Below are 20,231 nucleotides of genomic sequence, written 5' to 3'. Positions count from 1 at the left end.
TTCGCCCTCAGTACTTGTAGCCATAGACATGTATATGATGTCTATGCCTGTAGCAGCTAGCAGCTAACAGCTAACCAGCTATCTGGCTGAGCTAACTTCCTGTAGCACTTCTTTTCCCCTGGGCAGCATGGAGTCCAGTGGGCTGCAGATAAGTTTAATCATTTTAACTCTGTGTGGACTGGGCTGTGTGTTCACTCTGACAGCGGGTAAAGATGGAGGAGGTGAATAGTCTGTGTTTTGTATTAATGGAGTTTGGAGAAGGTACAGTTAACATTAGCTTAGCTACAGCTGGATAGCAGTTAGGGTATGAATTGGTCCAGCAGCAGGCTAGTAATGATGAATTACAGGGTTAATTGTTGCAACATGGCAAAAAAAAGTGTTCATGTTAGCCTGTTAGCTGTTAAGTAAATGTTCTTTAAGCATAAACATGAAGAAAGTCTTGAAATGGAGCACACATTATGGCTAAAAACTGGGGTTTTATCATGTATTGCTTTAAATTCAATGTAGAATCAGGAAATCAGGAGGTGTAACTACAAACCAATTGACCATAATATTTATTATGGTTTACAGCTAATGAAAACCCAAAAATCAGTGTCTCAGAAAATTAGAATATAATATAAGATCAATTGGTACTTTTGGCAGTGTGGGTAGTGTACCAAGTTCTGCTAGAAAATGAAATCTGCATCTCTATAAAAGTTGTCAGCAGAGAGAAGCATGAAGTGCTGTAAGATTTTTCGGTAAACACTGCGCTGACTTTGGACTTGATCGAACACAGTGTACCAGCACCAGCAGATGACATGGCTCTCCAAACCATCACTGATCATCAGTAAATTTTGCATTTCATTTGGAAATCAAGGGATCAGAGTCTGGAGGAAGAGTGGAGAGACACACCGTCCAAGCTGCTTGAGGTCTAGTGTGAAGTTTCCACCAATCAGTGATGGTTTGGAGAGACATGTTATCTGCTGGTGTTGGTCCACTCTGTAGGATACTGACTCATAGTGTTTTAAAAAAGAATTTGTGTGCATTGTAATATAACATTTAAGAGAAATAACCCTCCAAAACAGGGTGCTAAACTCTGTTACTCTGTTACTTGTGTGTGATATTCAGAGCCCTCTCAGTCTCAGGATGAAGCTAGGGGTGGAGTCTCCTCTCACTCAGAATTTACAGACCGAGTGTTCGGGTTCTTGAGCTGCCTGGTGGCAGTGCTGCTGTACGGGAGTAACTTCGTCCCTGTTAAAACCGTGGACACTGGAGATGGTGAGATAACACTATTGAAGTGTCTGTATACTGATGTGTACAGCTCTAGTCTAAAGTTTGACTGTATGTACTGTCTGTTTTGCTACACAATGCCCTGCATTTACCCCTTCCCCGTGATGTCAAATGGGTTATCATTTTACAGTATTTTAATAAGTGTATTGTAATGGGTTCAAGTATTAATTTAGCAGAAGAGGCTGCTGTCTATGACATTGCTTAAAAGGAACAAACTTTGTCAGTAATCTTTTTACTGTATCATACATAAGACTTTACATGAGATTAATCAGATTCAAATTCATGTGAGACAGACATATATCTGTTTTTTCTTTGCAACCAGAATAATACGAGAACTGTTTTCATGCATGCACAAACTGAGAAATCCCAGAATATTCTGGCTTAGAGTTTAAATGTACAAATGAATCTGATTACTGAGGTCAAATTCAGCTCTCTTTATGAGATTTCTTAATTAGATTTTACACCATTTTCATATCTTAGAATATAAATTGTATACATTTTAATGTTTTTATTATTATTATTATTATTATTATTAATAATATTAATGTTGTATGTTGTGTCTATGTTGTACACATATCTGAACCTGTAGACAATACTGAATCTGTAAAAAAAAAAAAAAAAAAAAAAAAAGGTGTGAAGGTGTGTGTATGTGTGTGTTTAGGAATGTTTTTCCAGTGGATTTCCTGTGTTACTATCTGGGTGGTGGGATTTGTGGGGGACATGGTGCTTCAGTCTTCTAAAGCTCATCCAGCTGCCATGCTTGGAGGGGTCATCTGGGCCACTGGTAAGCATGTATATAAGAGAGGGTTTATGTGGGTGGTTACAGATATATTTGCTTTACTCATGTATTTACTTGTTTTAGGAAATATTACATCAGTCCCAGTGGTGAAGTGTATTGGGCTGGGGCTGGGGATGCTGCTCTGGGGAGCCAGCGGACTGTTAATTGGATGGGCAAGTTCAAGGTGACCTCTTACAGTTTATTATTATTATTATTATATTTATACTAATAAATAATCACATCACTCTATTGAACACTATCATAGGGAGCAAAGTGTACCCCTATAGGTGAGCACTTTTGGTTCCCCTATATCACAATTCCCGATATCTAATGGGAGCAATTGTATAGAACATTATTTAGGGGGATTTGTATCCGTTCTCTACATCACTATTCCCTACATTAAAGTACTGTATAGAACACTATGATAAGAATAGTGAACATAAGTGCTTCTCAATCCCCACAACCTACATTGGTGCAGTATATGGAAAGCTCCTAATTAGGAACATAAATGCCTACTAATTACTATTCCATACATTGGTACACTATCTAGTACACTAATATAGGGAACAGAAATGCATCACTACATATTTAAACACTGTGTATTTAAGCAGTATATACTGTGCTATAATAATCACTGTTTCCTGAATAGTGTATTTTACAGAACATATGTGTTCGGTACCCTTTGATTAACTGTATGCTCTGTAATGTCTTGTCTTCAGTTTCGGTCTGTTTGGACTGGAGCCAGAGGAGATCTCTAAGCCGGTGCTGAACTACTGCGGGGCTGGCCTCTGTTTCCTCAGGTTAGTAGGTCTTTTCATTGGTCAATTTTCTTGGTTGGACACAGACACAGGGGCTAAACAATATTGTTAAATTATTTTTAAAAATTAAAAGCACAAGACTTTTCTATAGACTTTTTCCAGAAGTCAGTGATTGAACTTGGCAGTCCAGTTCTGGAGTAAAATAAGTGATATTGGGTAGATATAATCTGCACTGCTAAATATGTAACAGAAATTTGGGTCTAGGTAACTGGTATTAAGGCTAATCTTGGACTGCACAGCCTTTTAAATGGAGATTTCCCATTAAAATAAAAAAATAGTCTAAGACTAGGCTTAATCCCTGTCTGGGAAACTATTTTAATATCTATATTTATTATATATATATATATATATATATATATATATATATATATATATATATATATATATATATATATATATAATTTTATTTTTATTATTTTATTTTTTTTCAGTGCTGTCATATTCTTCTTTGTGAAAAGTGATGTCCGTACACCAGTGTCTCCCGATATGACCCCAATTCTGATAGAAGAGGTTAGTCACTATTGCTTTTGAGCTATTTTTAATTATTTGCAACTAAACACTGTTTGATGTTCTGTTACGTGGCTGCTGTTTCAATTTTTAGAGGTCACTTTCTGACATCCTTCGTCCCAGTGACTCGTGGGTGGACACGGTATCACCAAAGACCAGAAGACCACTGTATGTAATTATATACAGCCTTTATCTCTGCTCACTTCTGTGTGTGTACCATTAGTACACTACACTATATGGACAAAAGTATTGGGTTAATTCCATCAGCATTTCTTACAAAATTATCAATCAACCTACCTTTATTTTAAATCAGACGTACGTTGAGAGAAACCCTCATTTTCAGTGTAGACGAGCATTTACAAATACAGGAATTTACATGATAAAGAAAAAAATAACTAAATTTATTCATTTTAAAATAAAAGTAAATAAAAGAACTAGATAAAAACTGGTTTAATTGATAAGAAGTTAAGATCAAAAGAAGATTAGATTAATAAAAAAACAGTTAAAATTAAGAAAAAAATAACACTTTACATACATGCAATAAAAAAACTACTATTAATAATATTAATAATAATAATAATAATAATAATAAAAGAAATGAATTAAAATAAGTTAAAAAGCAATAGTACAAAACTGTTTAAAAAAAAATAAAATAAATAAAAAGGAAATAAAGAACTAAGAGAGAAACTAAAATAAGAAATAAAAGTTAAGAATAAATAAGTAAGTAAAACATAAGTAAATAAATAAATAATTAAGTATAACAGGTACAGGCTGTCTGAAGGTGGTTACATATTCAATTTAAAATCTAGTTAAACAAATTTAAGGTATCAGAAAGAGTTTATGAAGGTTTTGTTTGAGTAACTGACTTTCTGCTAGATTTTAGATCTGTGATAAGCTGTGTTTGATCGCATTCTCTCTCTCTGCTTGCAGTGGCTGCATTATTGCTGTTCTGTCAGGGCTGATGTTTGGCTCTGCCTTTGTGCCAATTCTATACATTAAACATCACGCTACCAGCAATTCCAGCATCTTTATTGGAGCCAGCCAGAATGGTAAGAGAGGAAAAAAAAAAAAAAAAATATATATATATATATATATATATATATAATTATATTTATTTATTTATTTATTTTTTATTATTGTTGAAGGCATTTCAGTTCATACATTTTTTTTCAACTAATATAATCAAATATCTGTAAAGTTCAAGAACCTGGAGTTTTTGTTTCAGATCTGGACTACTGTTCTTCCCACACCACTGGCATTTTCCTGACCAGCACAGTGTATTTTGCCATCTACTGCATCGCCATGAAGAACAGACCACGCATTTATCCCAGAGCCATCCTACCAGGTTCTACTGTACCTCACACTGTAGTGAAGTTCTTCTTTAACGCAGGCTCCTAATGGAATGAATGAAATACACTATACTCTATTTTTCAGACTATAAGGCACACTTAAAATCCTTTAATTTTCCCAAAAATCGATAGTGTGCCTTATTATCCGGTGCACTGGTATGAATTCTACCAGTCAGGTATTAAGCAGCAGTAAAGCCACTCCACTGAATTACAGCGTTATAAAGGAGTTTCAGTGAACTGTCTCCAGCGCTAAGGCTGAGTTCTGCAGTATTAGCATTAGCCGCTAATGGTAGCGCTAGCTCTTTTGCTGTTCAGAGGCGAGTATATCAGACTGTAGTCTGCGTGTTTGCTGTGTTAAAACAAGCTATGCAGGATGAACCGCTAGCTGATAGTGCCTTAGGTTACTGGAACACTCAGGGTCCCTCAGTCTAGTGCTATAATGTTAATGCTGCAACGTCACTGAAAACTCACCCTTAGACAAAAGAGGGGAGAGAAATCATTTAACTTTAAAAAAATTTAAGAATTACAGTTTTGTTTACTTGGGTGCTTCCACCATCTTCCACATTAGAAGGGAAACACACTTGCTCACTTTGATGTAGACATCCTTACTAGTGTCGCATAATGCTTAAAGTTTAATGCTTATAGTTGAGAAACACGGTATGTCTAAATGTTTGTTGACACTCCCTTATAATAATCCCATTCAGCTACTGTAAGTTGCATCTGATGCTGACACAGATGTACAAATGCACACACACAAGTCTTGTTCCTCTAGAGGGTAAGTATTTCATGTATAATAGGACTCTGGTGCATATAAACAATCCTAAAACTATTTGCACCATGTCTAATGCCGGGGGTATGAATAAGTATTGAGCTTTGGAGCAGTCAAACTGTGTTCTATGGCATGAAGAATCTTTGTCCAGTACTGTTGGGATGAAATAACGTTCTGACCCTATTAATGCTCTTGCAAAGTTTTTCCTGTACAGTAAAGACAGTTACTCCATCAAAATCAGGATATATAGATATGTGTCCCAATACTTTTGCCAATATAATGTGCAGTGTACTTCCATATAATTGCTTGTATTAGTTTGACTGATTGCTGTTGGTGTGTGTGGTTTAGGTTTTTTAACAGGTCTGATGTGGGGTATGGCCACGTACTGCTGGCTTTTGGCTAACCGGTTCCTTGGCCCGGTGGTGACCTTCCCTATAGTTACTGCTGTGAGTACCATACCGACCCACTACCTGTCTCCTCAGCTGGCAGGGTCTGTCTAAATGTGTGCACTGCTTCCCTAGTGATTCTGCTGTTTTGTTTGCAGGGTTATGGTTTAGTGGCAGCTCTGTGGGGAAGTGTGGTCTTTAAGGAAGTCAAAGTAAGTAGGAAGGATGTGCTGTGGACGTGGCATTGTTGTCTAGCCATTGTTACACTTGGCTTCTCCACTTGGCTTACTGTGTGTGTGTGTTTCTGTGTGTGTGTGTGTGTGTGTGTGTGTGTGTGTGTGTGTGTGTGTGTGTGTGTGTGTGTTTTTTTTGTTTTTCTTAGCTTTCGGCTTCAGAAGAAGCATCAGAATCATTATTTTTTGTTAAAAGTTAATAACCACTAGTCCTAAATATGCTATTAGTACACTGCATACCACCAATACAGGGTTTTAAAGCATATAATTTATAATAACATAATTCACGCTTTGAGGTTTACAGAACCATCACTGAAAGTGAGAGAAGCACTCGGACTGAGGTGGTATTGTGTTACTGTGAGAGATATGGAGAGTGTTGCCCTGCTCCACCGCATCACACGAGACGCATGGTGCAGTTAGCTCTAGTGTTCTGAGTAGCACCAAGACATTATACTTTTACCCGTTACAGTCAGTGTAACACTGACATGATTCAGAAACTTGAATTGTTTTGGTTGCTAAATGACACATAAAACTACTTTAAGTCTTTTAGTAGTGAGATAGAGCTGCTGCACTTTGGACCTATTGTTCCAGCGCCCTCTACAGGAACATGGTGCACTTGTGTCCACTCATCCACATAATGGAAAAGTGAAAAGGACTCATGTGACCCAACCACCTTCTTCCATTGCTTTGAGCTCCCATTCTAATGATTACATGTCCATTGTGGGCGACAGCGAACAAGGGTCAGCATGGGCACACCCTGTTGCCCATGAGACTAGAGAATGTTGTGTCAGTGTCTGATCCACTTGTACCACCAGTACAACACATACTAACATATACCTCATACACCACCATCCAAATAATAGCTGCTCTGTGGTGGTACTTTGGGGCCCTGAGCATTAAAGAACTGGGTAAAAGGAAGATAAAAACAAAAAAATATGCAGAGATACAGAACTACAGTGTGCAATGATTAAGAGCTACAAAATATCCTATATATGATATGATTAGTGCAGCTGTGTATATGCTTATTTATTCATTTATTTATTTAGCTTTTAATACACTGAACACCTTCAGGATTATTTATCCCAACATTTATCCATGTTTTATGAATATTTTATGTGTGACTAGTTTATAAATGTAGTAGGAATCTCTCGGGTCTCTGATGTTTTTATGCGCTGGTTAGGAGCTGATTTTCTCTCACTGTGTTGGTATCTGTTTCCTCAGGGTCTTGGGAACGGGCTGCTGTTTGGTTTGGCCTCCTGTGTGGTTCTGACCGGCTCTCTCCTCACAGCCTTCTCAAAGTTCTGACCGCCAGCTGTCTGCAGGGGGCAGCACATCGACAAAACTGCATCCAGACTAAACCTTGCTTCTGTCTGTGTCAGAATATTCTGTGTAGTGATATTTATCGTTGAATTGTTGAGTTATTTTCTGTTCATTTTCTCACTCTCTGTTCTGACTCACCCATCTGAGCTATGAATTTAATAAGCACATATAAGTCTTTGTTGCTCTGGATTTTGCTTTCAGGCTGATGTATGAGTGTAAAAATGCAGCAGGTATGACTAAACTGGCGGCCAGTACACCAAAACTGTTTACATAGCCCAGACACTGTAGAACAACTGGGAGCCTTCCAGCATTCCCAGCTTTATTCTCTCTCAGAGTTCCACTCTCGCTAAAAGGTGTAAGAAGAGTTGTTCGTGTCGAAGCAGCCTGAACCAATTTAATTTCATCAAGATCTACATGGGGCTGGATAATGATGTGATGTTATAAATACCATTATAAATTGCCACAGTCTGTGTTTTTGAGTATATCATACTGTTACTTAATAAACAGGTATAAATGTCTGAGAATATTGTATTAAAGATGTCTGTGTCTAAGTATATATTTTTTTTACATGTATCCGTGAACTAACTAATGTACTCTGTGATGTTGATAAGCTGCTGTGTGTCTATATAATTGTTGCTATAAATCTCTTTAAGTCTCTATTCCTAGAAAACGCTTATATGAAAAAAAAAAAACAGACCCAGTCTCCCCAGACTAAACTATAAAAAGTTTAAACTCCATAACCTACAGTCATCACATCCGGCCTGCTGAACATATGCTTTTCTAATAATAATAATAATCCCAGGACGTGGGTTAAACCTTTTCTGTTTACTGTGTCCTGTCTCTCTGCTTATACAGCTAACAGTCAGTATATCTACTGGAGCTGTACTTATTGCTTAACTACACTGTCTGGTCAAAAAAAAAAAAAAGTCACAATCTAATATTTCATTGGACTGCCTGTAGCTTTGATTGCGACACATATTCTCTGTGGCATTGTTTCAAAAAGCTTCTGCAATGTCACAAGATTTATTTCAATCCAGTGTTGCATTAATTTTTCACCAAGATCTTGCATTGAAGATGGTAGAGTCTGACCACTGCACAAAGTCTTCTCCAGCACATCCCAAAGATTCTCAAAGGGGTTAAGGCCAGGACTCTGTGGTGGCCAATCCATGTGTGAAAATGATGATCTCATGCTCCCTGAACCACTCTTTCACAATTCCAGCCGGATGAATCCTGGCATTGTTATCTTGTCCACCCCAGATAATTTGCTTAGTTAAATCTAGGTGGCAATTTTTTTAATTTTTTTGTTTGACCAGGCAGTGTATTGTCAGAATTTTAGTTAAGGTTGTGAACTGTGTAGGTTATAGTATAGTATAGTATAGTATACTGTGAGCTAGCTGCAGCATGGCCTCTGGTCTGTTGTTTCTATCCTAAGTTATCTGAACAGTAATGGCGAGATGCGTGGGTGCTTTTGCCTCATTAAACACATCTTCCCCGCACAAAGTGTGTCCTGTGTGTGTACCTTCAGAGAAGCCAGGAACCTGTGTATTTACTTGCTAGCTCCTCCACAGCATGTTTTTTCTCCCATTACAAAATACTATAATTATTAAAATTGTGAAAATATATAATTTGTAAGTTTCCAGTGGATTTGTTAGAACATTTAGAAAGTACACAATTTCTAATTTGCTCAGGGTTGCCCAAAAAATCTAAATACAGCTGTGTATAAAATTTATACATATTGTTTGATACTCACCTCCAATCCAAATCCATAAAAAATACTTGGTTATAAAATAATGGTTATATTTATTTTTCATTAATGTTAGAATACTGTATATATGAACACTATTGTTATTGCGCTGCTATACCAGCAGGTGTCGCTTTTATACTCAAACACTTTAGAAAAAAAAATCCATGGAACTTTGTTAATGTTTTTTTCTCTCTCTCGTGCTTCAGTTTAGAAGGTCGCTCGTGCTGCCAGATCACCTCAGGATCTATGAAGAACGTGCCTATGTATAAAGAAGATGATCTAAAACCTCCACATCTCCAGCTTTACTGAAGATTATCTCCTTGAGAGACCCAAATATCCCGGATTTAGGGTGAAAGGGTGAGGCTGGCTGGACTGTCTCCGGAGGTTCAACCAGTGCACGTCTCCTTCCAGTGCGGTGTGGAGGAGATACGCGGTGTGGGAGGCGGTAAATCAGAGGGAACACTGGATATACACTGGGTTTAGTGGGACAGCAGCAGCTTGTGAGCAGGACCAGGAGCTGGCTCTATAGTGACCATGTGGATTCTCTCGCGCTAATGGAGCGGTGCGTAATTCCTGCCAGCCTGCTCTGTCCCAGGCTCTGCAGAGCGTCCGGCCGCCTGTGGCGGTGGTGGAGGCACGCCCGTGCCCGGAGGAGCGCGCTGCTGGCCGGCCTGTGCTTCGTGTACCTGCTGTTCGCCGTGCTCCAGGTCAGCCCCTCGCCGGCTGCTGGGAAACCGGGCGTTGGCACCGGTACCTTTGTCCCGTTGCGCCCTGGGAACGCTGGCCAGAATACGCACGAGCCTCCGGCGCCCACACGCTCTAACGTGGTGTACATCACCCTCAGGTCCAAACGGCACAAGCCCGCCGTCATCCGGGCCACGCTGAAGCCCAAGCAGCGCAAGAAACGGGGCGCGAGGAACCTGGTGGCGCGTGACACGCAGGCGCGCGGGGATAAAGGCACGCATGTCCAGGACGCATGGCCACCAAAGCGCACCAACTACAACAGCAACAGCAGCATCGATACTGACCCCTGGACGCAGGTCATCCAGCGGGGACTGGCTCTATACAGAGCGGGCCAGCGCGTGCAGGAGGATGCCACGGATCACCGTTATGCCAACAGTGGCAGCAGCTCCATCAGGATCTACAGCCAGAAGCCTCCGCCGTGGCTCAGCCAGGAGGACATGGCCCACATGCGCCTTCTGGCCGGCAGCAGGGTCAGGACGCTGGAACAGGTCCAGCCTGAGGGGTCTCAAGCTGTCCTACTGTTCAGGGGTGAAGTCCAGGGTACCCCGGACCCCTCAGACCCCTCACAGTGCAGTAGGGGAGGATGTGGTGTCATCAGGTCTCCAGTTGATATGAGTGAAGTGTTCGCCTTCCATTTGGACCGGGTCCTAGGACTCAACAGGAGCCTGCCCACTGTCAGCAGGAGGTTCCGGGCACTGGGTAGTTTTTATTTATTAATATTTAAAAAAATAATAATAAATTAATTACCTGTTAAAATTTTGTACACACCTGGAAATTCTATCGTTTTTCATTATTCTAAAATGTTCTGCATTGTAGATTAAGACTAAAATCATCCAAACTATGAAGAAAAACATAGAATTTAACATTCAGTGAACAACAAAAAAAGTGTTAAACAAACCAAAATATGTTTTATGTTCTACATTCTTTAACGTAGGCACCTCTTATTTAGATGACAGCTTTGCACAGCTTTGCACATTCCAGGTAGAGTCAGCTAACAGCTGTGCTGAACTCGTCTATAGTTAAGTACTTGAATTTCTTGCACTCTTGATGTGTTCAGAACCTTGTTATGGCAAGAACCACTTCATTAAGTAAAGAAAAAAAATCTGAACAATTTAAAGAACTTTGAAAGTATACTCAAGTGCAGTCACGAAGACCATCAAAAACGTTACGATGAAACTGGCTCTCATCACCTCCCCAGTAAAGGTAGCTCAAAAATACCAGCCTCAGAAACTGAAACTTAAAACTAAATGCTTCACAGAGTTTGTTTAACACTTTTAAGTTTACTATATGACTCCTAATTTGTTCATTCATAGTCTGCATGACTATGAAGGAACCAAGATGGAACCGGACCAAGTCTGCATTTAGGAAGACAAAGGTGAACCCCCACGAGGGGGTGCCTGCAAAAAAAAGTAAAGTGTTTGCCTTCTATTTGGACCAGGTTTTGGGACTTAACAGGAGACTGCCCACTGTCAGCAGAAGGCACTGGGTAGTTTTTTACAATCTAAAAAAAAATTAATAAATAAATACAGTACCAGTTAAAAGTTTGGAAATACCTGAAAATTCAGTGGATTTTCCATTATTCTAATATTTTCTGCATTTTAGATTAATACTAAAGTCATCTAAACTATAAAGAAACAAATATAGAATTTAACATTCAGTAAACAACAAAAAAGTGTTAAACAAACCAGAATATGTTTTATGTTTTTAATTATTTTAAATATTTATTATTGTTTATAATTATGCTGTTTCTGAAAGCACTAATGGGACCGGGAGTCTTTGTTTCATAAGCAGCCCAGTCATTTCCTGTCACACCTTTTTTTTTTCCAGGAGAGGGTCCTCAAAATTGAGGTCAAGTTCATTTGGTTCATTGTTCTTTAAGACTACACTTACTAATTTATATGAATGACTTACCAGTAGAATAAGAATGGTATCAGCAAGTTTTGTACATCCATAGATATGCTGCAGTGCAGATGCTCTAACTATACACCAGCATGTTGGAGATGCAGAAGAAAGGGTTTCTGATAAATTGTTAGTGCATAAATGTTAGCTCTGCTGGTGTAACACTCCCCCATGTTACATTGCCTTTTAGATGGTCAGCTGTGTCCTGTGATGCTATGGGACCCGACAGTCAGTCCTGTATCTGCTCAGCTGACCTGGAGCTCGTACCAAACCTTCCTCAAACACAGGTGTTGGCAGCGTGGCACGCCGAAGCCTGAGTGGGGCTGTACCAGCATCCACCACCATGAGTGGAGCAAAGTGGCACTGTTTGACTTTCTATTGCAGGTATTTTTTTGTTTTATAATTATGAATGAATGAAAACTACATACAGTGGTGCTTAAATGTTTGTGAGTCCTTTTTCTATATTTCTGCATAAATATGACCTAAAACATTGTCAGATTTTTTGCTCGTCATAAAAATAGTTAAAGATAACCAACTAAAACAAATGAGAAAAAATGTGGTTGGTCATTTATTTATTGAGGAAAATGATCCAATATTACATATTTGTGAGTGGCAAAAATATTTGAACATTTAAGACTAGTGCTGGACGATATGGCCAAAATTCATATCACGATATATTCCTTAATTTCGGTCGATACGATATAATTCCGATATCGATATAAATACTTAGAAGGCCTCAGAAAACTGCTAAGAATCCCTGCAATGGAAATACGTACCTACTAGGGGTGGGCGATATGGCCCTAAAATAATATCACAATATTTCATGGTATTATTGCGATAACAATAATCTTGGCGATATGACAAAAAAACAAAAAACTTTTTTATTAATGTATACGATATGATATTGCACACCTTTAAGATATTTAAAAAAAACAATAATTTTAGCAGATTTATAACAGAAGTCAATAATTGAGAATTACATGATACTAATAATAATAATGCACTCCAAATATCTCCATATATCCAGTATTAAAGTAAAATAAATGACACTTTACAGATATAATCTGTCTCTAGTAAATATTTAATAGGAAATTAGAAATGTGTGAGTTTTTCATTTGCTTAAAACAGCAAAAAAATTAGTACCCTGATGTGATAATTAGGGATGAGTGATGTGGCACGATATTTCAGAGTATAATATCGTGATATATGATATGGCACACCCCTAGTACCTACTGCTGTCTACTTAATTTAAGTCTTTGAAACCTCCTTTCACGAAAACATTATAATACTTAAGAAATAAACAATAGTCAAGATAAATCAATGCTCAATTTTATTTGCATATAGCAAAATAAAAACATGACATCCCTATCAAACATAAGCCAATATAACTATTACCAATAAAAAATAACTTAAAATTAGGATAGAAGCAGAGCTTCTTAGTCTTTTGTAAACAAATTTAACAGATCAAAACAAAAGTGTTCCAACTAGGATAAAGAACACAAGAAGCCTTTATACACATAAAAGCAACAAAATTTCCCCGTCAAATAAACAAACCTATAGGCTTTATCAACTATAAATAACTTAGTTACAATATAAGCTACAAAAGTGCTTCAGCCAAAATACAACTCTTTATGAACATAAAAGGAACATGATATCCCCGTCAAATAAACAAACCTAAAGGATTCATAAACTTTAAATAACTTAAATAACTTACAACATAAGCTATAAAAGTGCTTCAGCCAGTATAAGGAAAATATTGTATGTAGTGGAACTGATTGAGGTGGTGGAACAGATTAGATGTTTTAACGTTACCGCTGCTGGTCGGCTCCACTCTCCGGCACAATTTGCAGCAAACTGAAGTTTAGCAGACCTTCCGAGAGTCGAACCAAATCCTCACCACTGAGTTAGACCTCCCTCCTTCAATTAATCACTTGTGGAAGCGGTAGGGGCATTCATCTTGCATCAAAAATGTCCCGCGCTGGGAGCCAAGAGGACCCGCGGCTGACAAAGAGGACCCGCAACTGACCGCTGACCGAGCGGACCCGTGGGCGGACCGAGCGAACCAGAGGCGGACCGAGCGGACCCGTAGGCGGACCGAGCGAACCCGTAGGCAGACCGAGCGGACCCGTAGGCGGACCCGAGGCTAGGCTAGGCTCGGTTCCTTTCCGTTCCACTCCAGCGCGGAACATTTCAGATGCAAACCGAGCCTACCTTAACCTTGGATCCGCTCGTGCCGGCTCCGTTTGGCTCCAGCGCGAGGCATTTTAGATGCATAGCGGACCCGAGCCTAGCCTAGCCTAGCCAAATCTAGCCTAGCCTAGCCTATCTGGCTACGTGCCTATGTGATTACGTCATCACGCACAGAGATAGTCCAGCTACGGAAGCTGATTGTGTTCAGCTGTGCGGCGAGCTGACGCCAGTAAATCGCATGTCCGTGACAGATCTGTAAATAATACATATCGATATACCACAAAAATGATATCACCGTTATTGAAACATTTCTTATCGCGATAAATACCGATATCGAATTATTGTCCAGGCCTATTTAAGACCATTGTTACCCTCCCCAGAAGTGGTTGACCAACAAACATCAATCCAAGAGCACAGCGAGTAATACTCTTAGAGGTCACAAAAAACCCTAGGGTCACTTCTAAGCAACTGAAGGCCTCTGTCATATTGGCTAATGTTAATGAGTCCACCACCAGGAGAACATTGAACAAAAGTGGTGTGCATATCAGGGTTGCAAGAGGAAAGCTTTCCAAAAAGAAAATTGCTGCTTGTCTGAATTTTGCTAAAGATCACATGGACAAGACAGAATTCTATTGAAATAATGTTTTATAAAGATTATTAAATTTGATTGACAAAAAAATTGATTCATTTGTATATCAGCATGTAGAATAGACCAAGTTTTATTTTTAATTTTTCTTTTTATCCCTTTTATACCGTAGTTTTGTTTTGCACTGGCAAAATTTCATTATGAATGGACAAATAGAAATGCTTTAAATTCCTTAAACATGAGAAAGTAGAGACTTCTACACAACTAAGATAAACTCTTTTTAATCATCTTAATTTCAAAAAGTCAACCCATTACTTAGTAGGTGTCCCAATGCTTTTGTCCATATGGTCTAAAACCGATAGATGTACAATCAACCAAACACAACCGTGTGCTTTATTGTAGATCCACCAGCGGCTGGACCGGAACTGTTGTGGATTCAGGCCGCTCCCAGAGGACAGCTGTGTTGTCCTGGGTTACCATGGTGAATGTGGGGACGTAGATGTGGAACTGTCTAGTATCGTTCACCGCAGACATGACCCCCATCACCTCGTCTTCATCAATAACAAGGGCTTCTTCGACCGGGATGAAGGAAACCTCGACTTCAGACTGCTGGAAGGAATCAAAGAGTAAGTGATGTGTCCATTCATTTTGTTTAACCTAACTTACAACTAAGTTACAAATAAATAAAACTTAAGCGGGTCAGGTTTACGTCAGTATACCTCTGGCCAATTACAATGCTAACGTGACTACGCCCTCTCTTTGAGTCTGAGCAACTTAGAAAGCTTAGGCTAAGACTGGCATGCTCATACTAAAGCTTAAGCTAATCCAAGAGAGATACATTTCTCTTCCCTCAGTGAAAATTCTATGACCGGCTGCCGGTGTGTACCCTGTCTGTTTGATAGGGCAAGTGGCAAAATAGATTAGTTCAAGAACAGTAGAATTTTTAGAGCTTTATGGAATGGGTTTCCATGGTCCACAGCTCCATCCATGCCTGCCATCAGCAAAAGCAAAGCAGCCACTTGGCCATTTTGAGTCTCCAAAAGTGTCCAAACACAACAGATTACATGTTTACTCACTAAATATGAGAACATTTTCTATTTAAATATCTTATGGACATTTGAAGGGCATTTCAATTCCATGTTCAGTTGTTTCTATTGTTTTAAAGTGATGGAGGCCATGGCAGACATAATCTAATAAGGACTAATTGACTAAAAATCTAAAACTAATCATTGGATTAGTGGAATACTTTATGGCTTTACAGTGCAGTGGCTCTCTGAGAAGTTTGAACAATACATATTTAAGGAGTGTTTTGTCTTATTTCTGAGTCAAAATGTGTTCCCATGGGCTTTAATTTAAGCACATGGTTTTTAATACTTTGGTACGTCCACCCCTGAACTTGTCACTGGCATACAGTCTGAACTTGCTCCCCTTTACTGAGTCCACTGAATCTCACCATTCAGTATTCTACAATACAGTGACTCTATTCAGAAACTGACCACCGGTAATGTGATACAAGTAAGCTAACACAAATACGAGGCGTGTGCGCATGAATTGCTTGGTGTGTTTCCGTTATTTTGTCCAGTTCAATTCAGCCTACTTAAAGATGTTGACTGCAGATACACTGGGAGGTAAACAGATGGCTCCCACATCTGATTTAATGTGTGATAGACGATACTGCTTGGAACGTCCCAGCACTGGCTCGAGTGCCAGTTTGTGGGAACACACCCTCAGACTGGTACACGGATACCACGCTGATACCACACGTGCAGGGAATAAATCAGCAGTGAAGGAAGATGTCCCAGCATTCCCGGTGGAATATTTCAGCCTGATACATTTCCTGCATTAGAATCCCTGCACTGTTCTCATTAATACACTATATATACACAAATGTTTGCAGGCTCCCCTTCTAATGAATGCTGCCATTTAGCTACTTTAGGTGGCACCCATTGCTTCCACTGCTGAAATAAATGTGCACATGCACACAGTGTTTTTAGTACCTGTAAAAAAACCTGCAAAGAGTACTGCCATTAAAATAGGACTTGAGTGAGCAGGAAAAAAAACATGAAACTATTGGTAGCTACCATGCCTAATGTCAGATGTTAGAGTTAGAGGGTTAGAGAAGTAAAGCACCCCAGTATTGAGCTGTATGGGTACCACAACTCAAAAAAACATTTGATTTATCTTAATTAAAATAATATTTTGAATATTCTTAATAATTATAAGATCACTGCACCAATTTAGCTAGCCTAATCACTCCACTGCTCATTGAGCTCCATTGGCTACCAGTGGCTGCTCGTATCAAATTTAAAGCTCTTACAATCGCCTACAAGGTGATGACAGAACAGGCTCCTATCTACATGCACTCACTCCTGAAGGTCTATGTTACCTCCCGCCCACTGCGCTCCTCCAGTGAACATTGCCTCGCTTTTGCCAAACATTCACACAAAGCAATTCAGGCTGTTCTCATACAGAGAATTCCCCAATGGTGGAACAAACTACCTTCCACTACCAGATCAGGAGAATCTCTCGCTATCTTTAAAAAACTCCTGAAGACAGAGCTCTTCAATAAGCACTTACTCTCGTAACACCTCTAACACACTAACTACTTCTAACCTCATTTCCTTCTTCCCCTCCTACACTCCTCTATCCCATTATTTTCCTTTGACCTCCTTTAGGCCCTGTCTAAAAATGTTTTTTTACCTTAAACTTCTATTACTCTATGTACATCATTATTGTAAGTCACATTGGACAAAAGCATCTGCCAAATGTAATATAATGTAATGTGTTTAAAGTTTCTGAAGCTAAGCTTCAGATCTCATTGTCGACCTTGTGGTCATGGGTGATCATTTGGCCGAAATACATCTACTTGTCAACAGATAAGATGGCACCACCGTTTAAAATGATCGTCCCCATGGCTCATTGTTTGTTCATTGATCGATCGCTTGAGTTGTAGCCCGATTGATGATTGATTCAGAGACCTGTTTGAGTGTTAGCTTCATTTTCAGTTCTTTTAGCATTACTGCCATGATATTTTTACTTTGTAGGCAAAGAGAATTATATTATAAGTAAACTGCAAACTGCTGCTTTAATATCGCAGAAAATGGTTTATTGCTATAATTTTGGCTATAAAATGTGACTTCCATGAATGAATGTGAGAGACACACGAATCAACATTAACCATTAAAACCGTACAAAAACTGAATTCTGAATAGATTCATACTGGTTGTGTGTGTGTTCTCTCAGGCTGCCGGATGTGGCCGTGGGTGTGCTGCGTTCTCAGCGTTTGAGGGAGAAGCTCTTGCAGTCTCTGTTCCTGGATCAGCTGTACTGGGACAGTCAGGGTGGACGGCAGGGCATCGAGAAGCTCATTGACGTCATTGAGAGACGGGCCAGAGTTCTGCTCAGATACATCAACGCCCACGGCATCACAGTCATACCCATGAACACATAATGATCCAGATGAAGAGGACTCTTAGTTTATTCTAGAAATAGAATTTTTTTTTTGCTTTTTTACCTTAAATGTCTGTCACTGGTATGAAAGAAAGGAAAATGCAGTCAAAATGTAGTCCAGAACTACTGATGAGAACCAGAACTGCTCAAAACATCACTCTGACAGTGTGAAATAGAAGACTTGACCATTTTATATACTGAAAAGCATGGAGGCACATACAAACAATATGATGATGGACAAAAGTGAGATTTTGTCTTGAATTATTGGCTGTTGTTTACTTTCTATTTTTACCATCCATACCATCACTGTTTCCAGGACTTGCTGCACTATATGGACAAAAGTATTGGGACATTTACAGGAACTTTTAGGATGTCCCATTCTAAACCTCTGGAAACTAATGTGTGGTTTTTTTTTTTTTTTTAAGATTAAATATAAAAACACAGCTGTCATATGTTCTGCTAAATAAAAATGTTCAGAACCCTATATGTTTTATTCTGTGTGCATTGCTCCCTTAAACATGACTGTATCATTTGAATAGGACTCTCTGTTGCAGATAAACAAACATGAATATTTTGGCACCATGCCAGGCATGGGCTACAGGGGCACACAACCCCCCAGCATTAAGCTGTGGAGCAGTGATACTTTTGTCTCGGATGAGTTGGTTGGGGAGTTGTGGGGTGGTGTTAATCTATTCAACAACTTGACTTCGTTAAAGTTTGAGTTGCTGTATGCAATCAAATTTAGTGATCGACCGATAGATCGGCCGGTCGATTAATGCCATTTTTAGATTATTGGAATCAGCTGATATCTGCGCCCAAAAGGCCGATTTTTTAATGAATGTCTCAGACTCCGCTCTGGGCAGCACTGTATGCTGTTCTGTAGTAGAGTCGTTAGAGCTCCACCTAGTGTCCATTCCACCATCCTACTGACACACAGCAGATGAGCTGAGGAGCTCAGTTCCCCAGAACCTGCAGAGCTTCAGATAGAGCTGCGGAGAACAGCTTCACTTCAGCCTCAACTGGATCAGGTAAGTGAATCTATCCGACTGGCTTTAGTAATTAGCAGTGGAGCTTCTGTGTTAGACGGAGTTTTACTGTCTAGTAGCCTCTGTGCTAGCTCACGCTAACCGGCTAGCTAACGCTAACTGAATAGCTAACAGGCTAGCTAAACCTAACCGGCATGCTAACGCTAACGGGCTAGTTAACGCTAACGGGCTAGCTAACGCTAACCGGCGTACTAACGCTAATGCGCTAGCTAACGCTAACCGGCGTACTAACGCTAATGCGCTAGCTAACCCCAACCGGTTGCTTTAGCTCAGCTCAGCTAACCTACAGGAGAAAAACTCCTGTTTATAATTTAAACTCTAGAACAGTGTGTGCTGAAGTTCAAATCACTCTAACAAAACGCTCAATACAGCCAAACAATTAAACAGGGGGGAAATCCCAGTGCCCATATTACGTTATGCGTTCATCCCGTAAATACAATATACTACATTTTTTAAGACATTAAAAACTAATTTTGGAATGTACCAACCATGAAAGTTATTTTCACAACCTAGCTAGCTAACTTAACTAACTCCTTTATTGATTTCGTGAGTAAATACTGCGGTAATGATAACCTCTAAATATTAGTTAATTGGCTAATTTACCCACAGTTTACTGGATTTAGCTTTTTACCAGGCCCATGATTAGTGTGGGTGTCGTACTAAATCAGGTGTAAATGATAGAGATTTAATTAAATGTGTGTCCTGGTACTAAAATGTGTGACTAGTGTGTAAATAAAAAGTGATTAGGTTGGTGTGGGCTTTTGTAATGCAGGTGTCAGGTGTGGCTGCTATAATGAGTAAATGGCAAATTATGTAGTTAGCTATGTTACTTTACTTGGAAAAGGTTTAACATGATGAAGAAATATTTTTTACATTTTATTATTTTTTTTATCACAGATGACAAAGGTGGATATCAAGGTGTACTTTTCAGAGGATGCTGTGGCACCCTCTGACTGGACTATTTACACTGGAAAGAACTACTTTCCCACAGGCAAGATGCTCTTATTACTCTGTAATGTCACAGACTGACGGAGGTAAGATAATATTGTTTCAATTTTTATGTGTCAGTATTTTACCCATATTCTGTGAGGAGACAGTAATCGTAATTACAGTATAAAGTAATAAGTTTTTTTTATTTTTATT

At 39.2% G+C, this 20,231-nt stretch overlaps 2 protein-coding genes across 3 annotated transcripts; both read left to right on the top strand.

Annotated features, from left to right (window-relative positions):
* On the top strand, nucleotides 1–7,968 carry tmem144b (transmembrane protein 144b). Of its 2 annotated transcripts, none has more exons than XM_049484224.1 (12): nucleotides 1–221; nucleotides 1,108–1,257; nucleotides 1,931–2,053; nucleotides 2,132–2,231; nucleotides 2,767–2,847; nucleotides 3,297–3,375; nucleotides 3,467–3,540; nucleotides 4,303–4,421; nucleotides 4,571–4,717; nucleotides 5,839–5,936; nucleotides 6,035–6,088; nucleotides 7,331–7,968. In XM_049484224.1, the coding sequence occupies exons 1-12, from the start codon at nucleotides 128–130 to the stop codon at nucleotides 7,412–7,414; spliced, it is 1,203 nt and encodes a 400-aa protein (XP_049340181.1). In that variant the 5' UTR covers nucleotides 1–127; the 3' UTR covers nucleotides 7,415–7,968. The 2 variants fall into 2 exon arrangements, with proteins under 2 accessions (XP_049340181.1, XP_007245581.3); XM_007245519.4 differs by having other exon boundaries at nucleotides 10–221; nucleotides 4,598–4,717.
* A 1,308-nt stretch (nucleotides 7,969–9,276) lies between these two features.
* On the top strand, nucleotides 9,277–18,086 carry gask1b (golgi associated kinase 1B). Its single transcript, XM_049484437.1, has 4 exons — nucleotides 9,277–10,616; nucleotides 12,007–12,200; nucleotides 14,995–15,218; nucleotides 17,836–18,086. The coding sequence occupies exons 1-4, from the start codon at nucleotides 9,728–9,730 to the stop codon at nucleotides 18,041–18,043; spliced, it is 1,515 nt and encodes a 504-aa protein (XP_049340394.1). The 5' UTR covers nucleotides 9,277–9,727; the 3' UTR covers nucleotides 18,044–18,086.
* Nucleotides 18,087–20,231: the final 2,145 nt, after the last annotated feature.

Source organism: Astyanax mexicanus, chromosome 10, assembly GCF_023375975.1.
Source record: "Astyanax mexicanus isolate ESR-SI-001 chromosome 10, AstMex3_surface, whole genome shotgun sequence".
NCBI lineage: Eukaryota > Metazoa > Chordata > Actinopteri > Characiformes > Acestrorhamphidae > Astyanax > Astyanax mexicanus.
The sequence above is the reverse complement of the archived record's forward strand: the minus strand, read 5'-3'. Positions and strand labels throughout refer to the sequence as shown.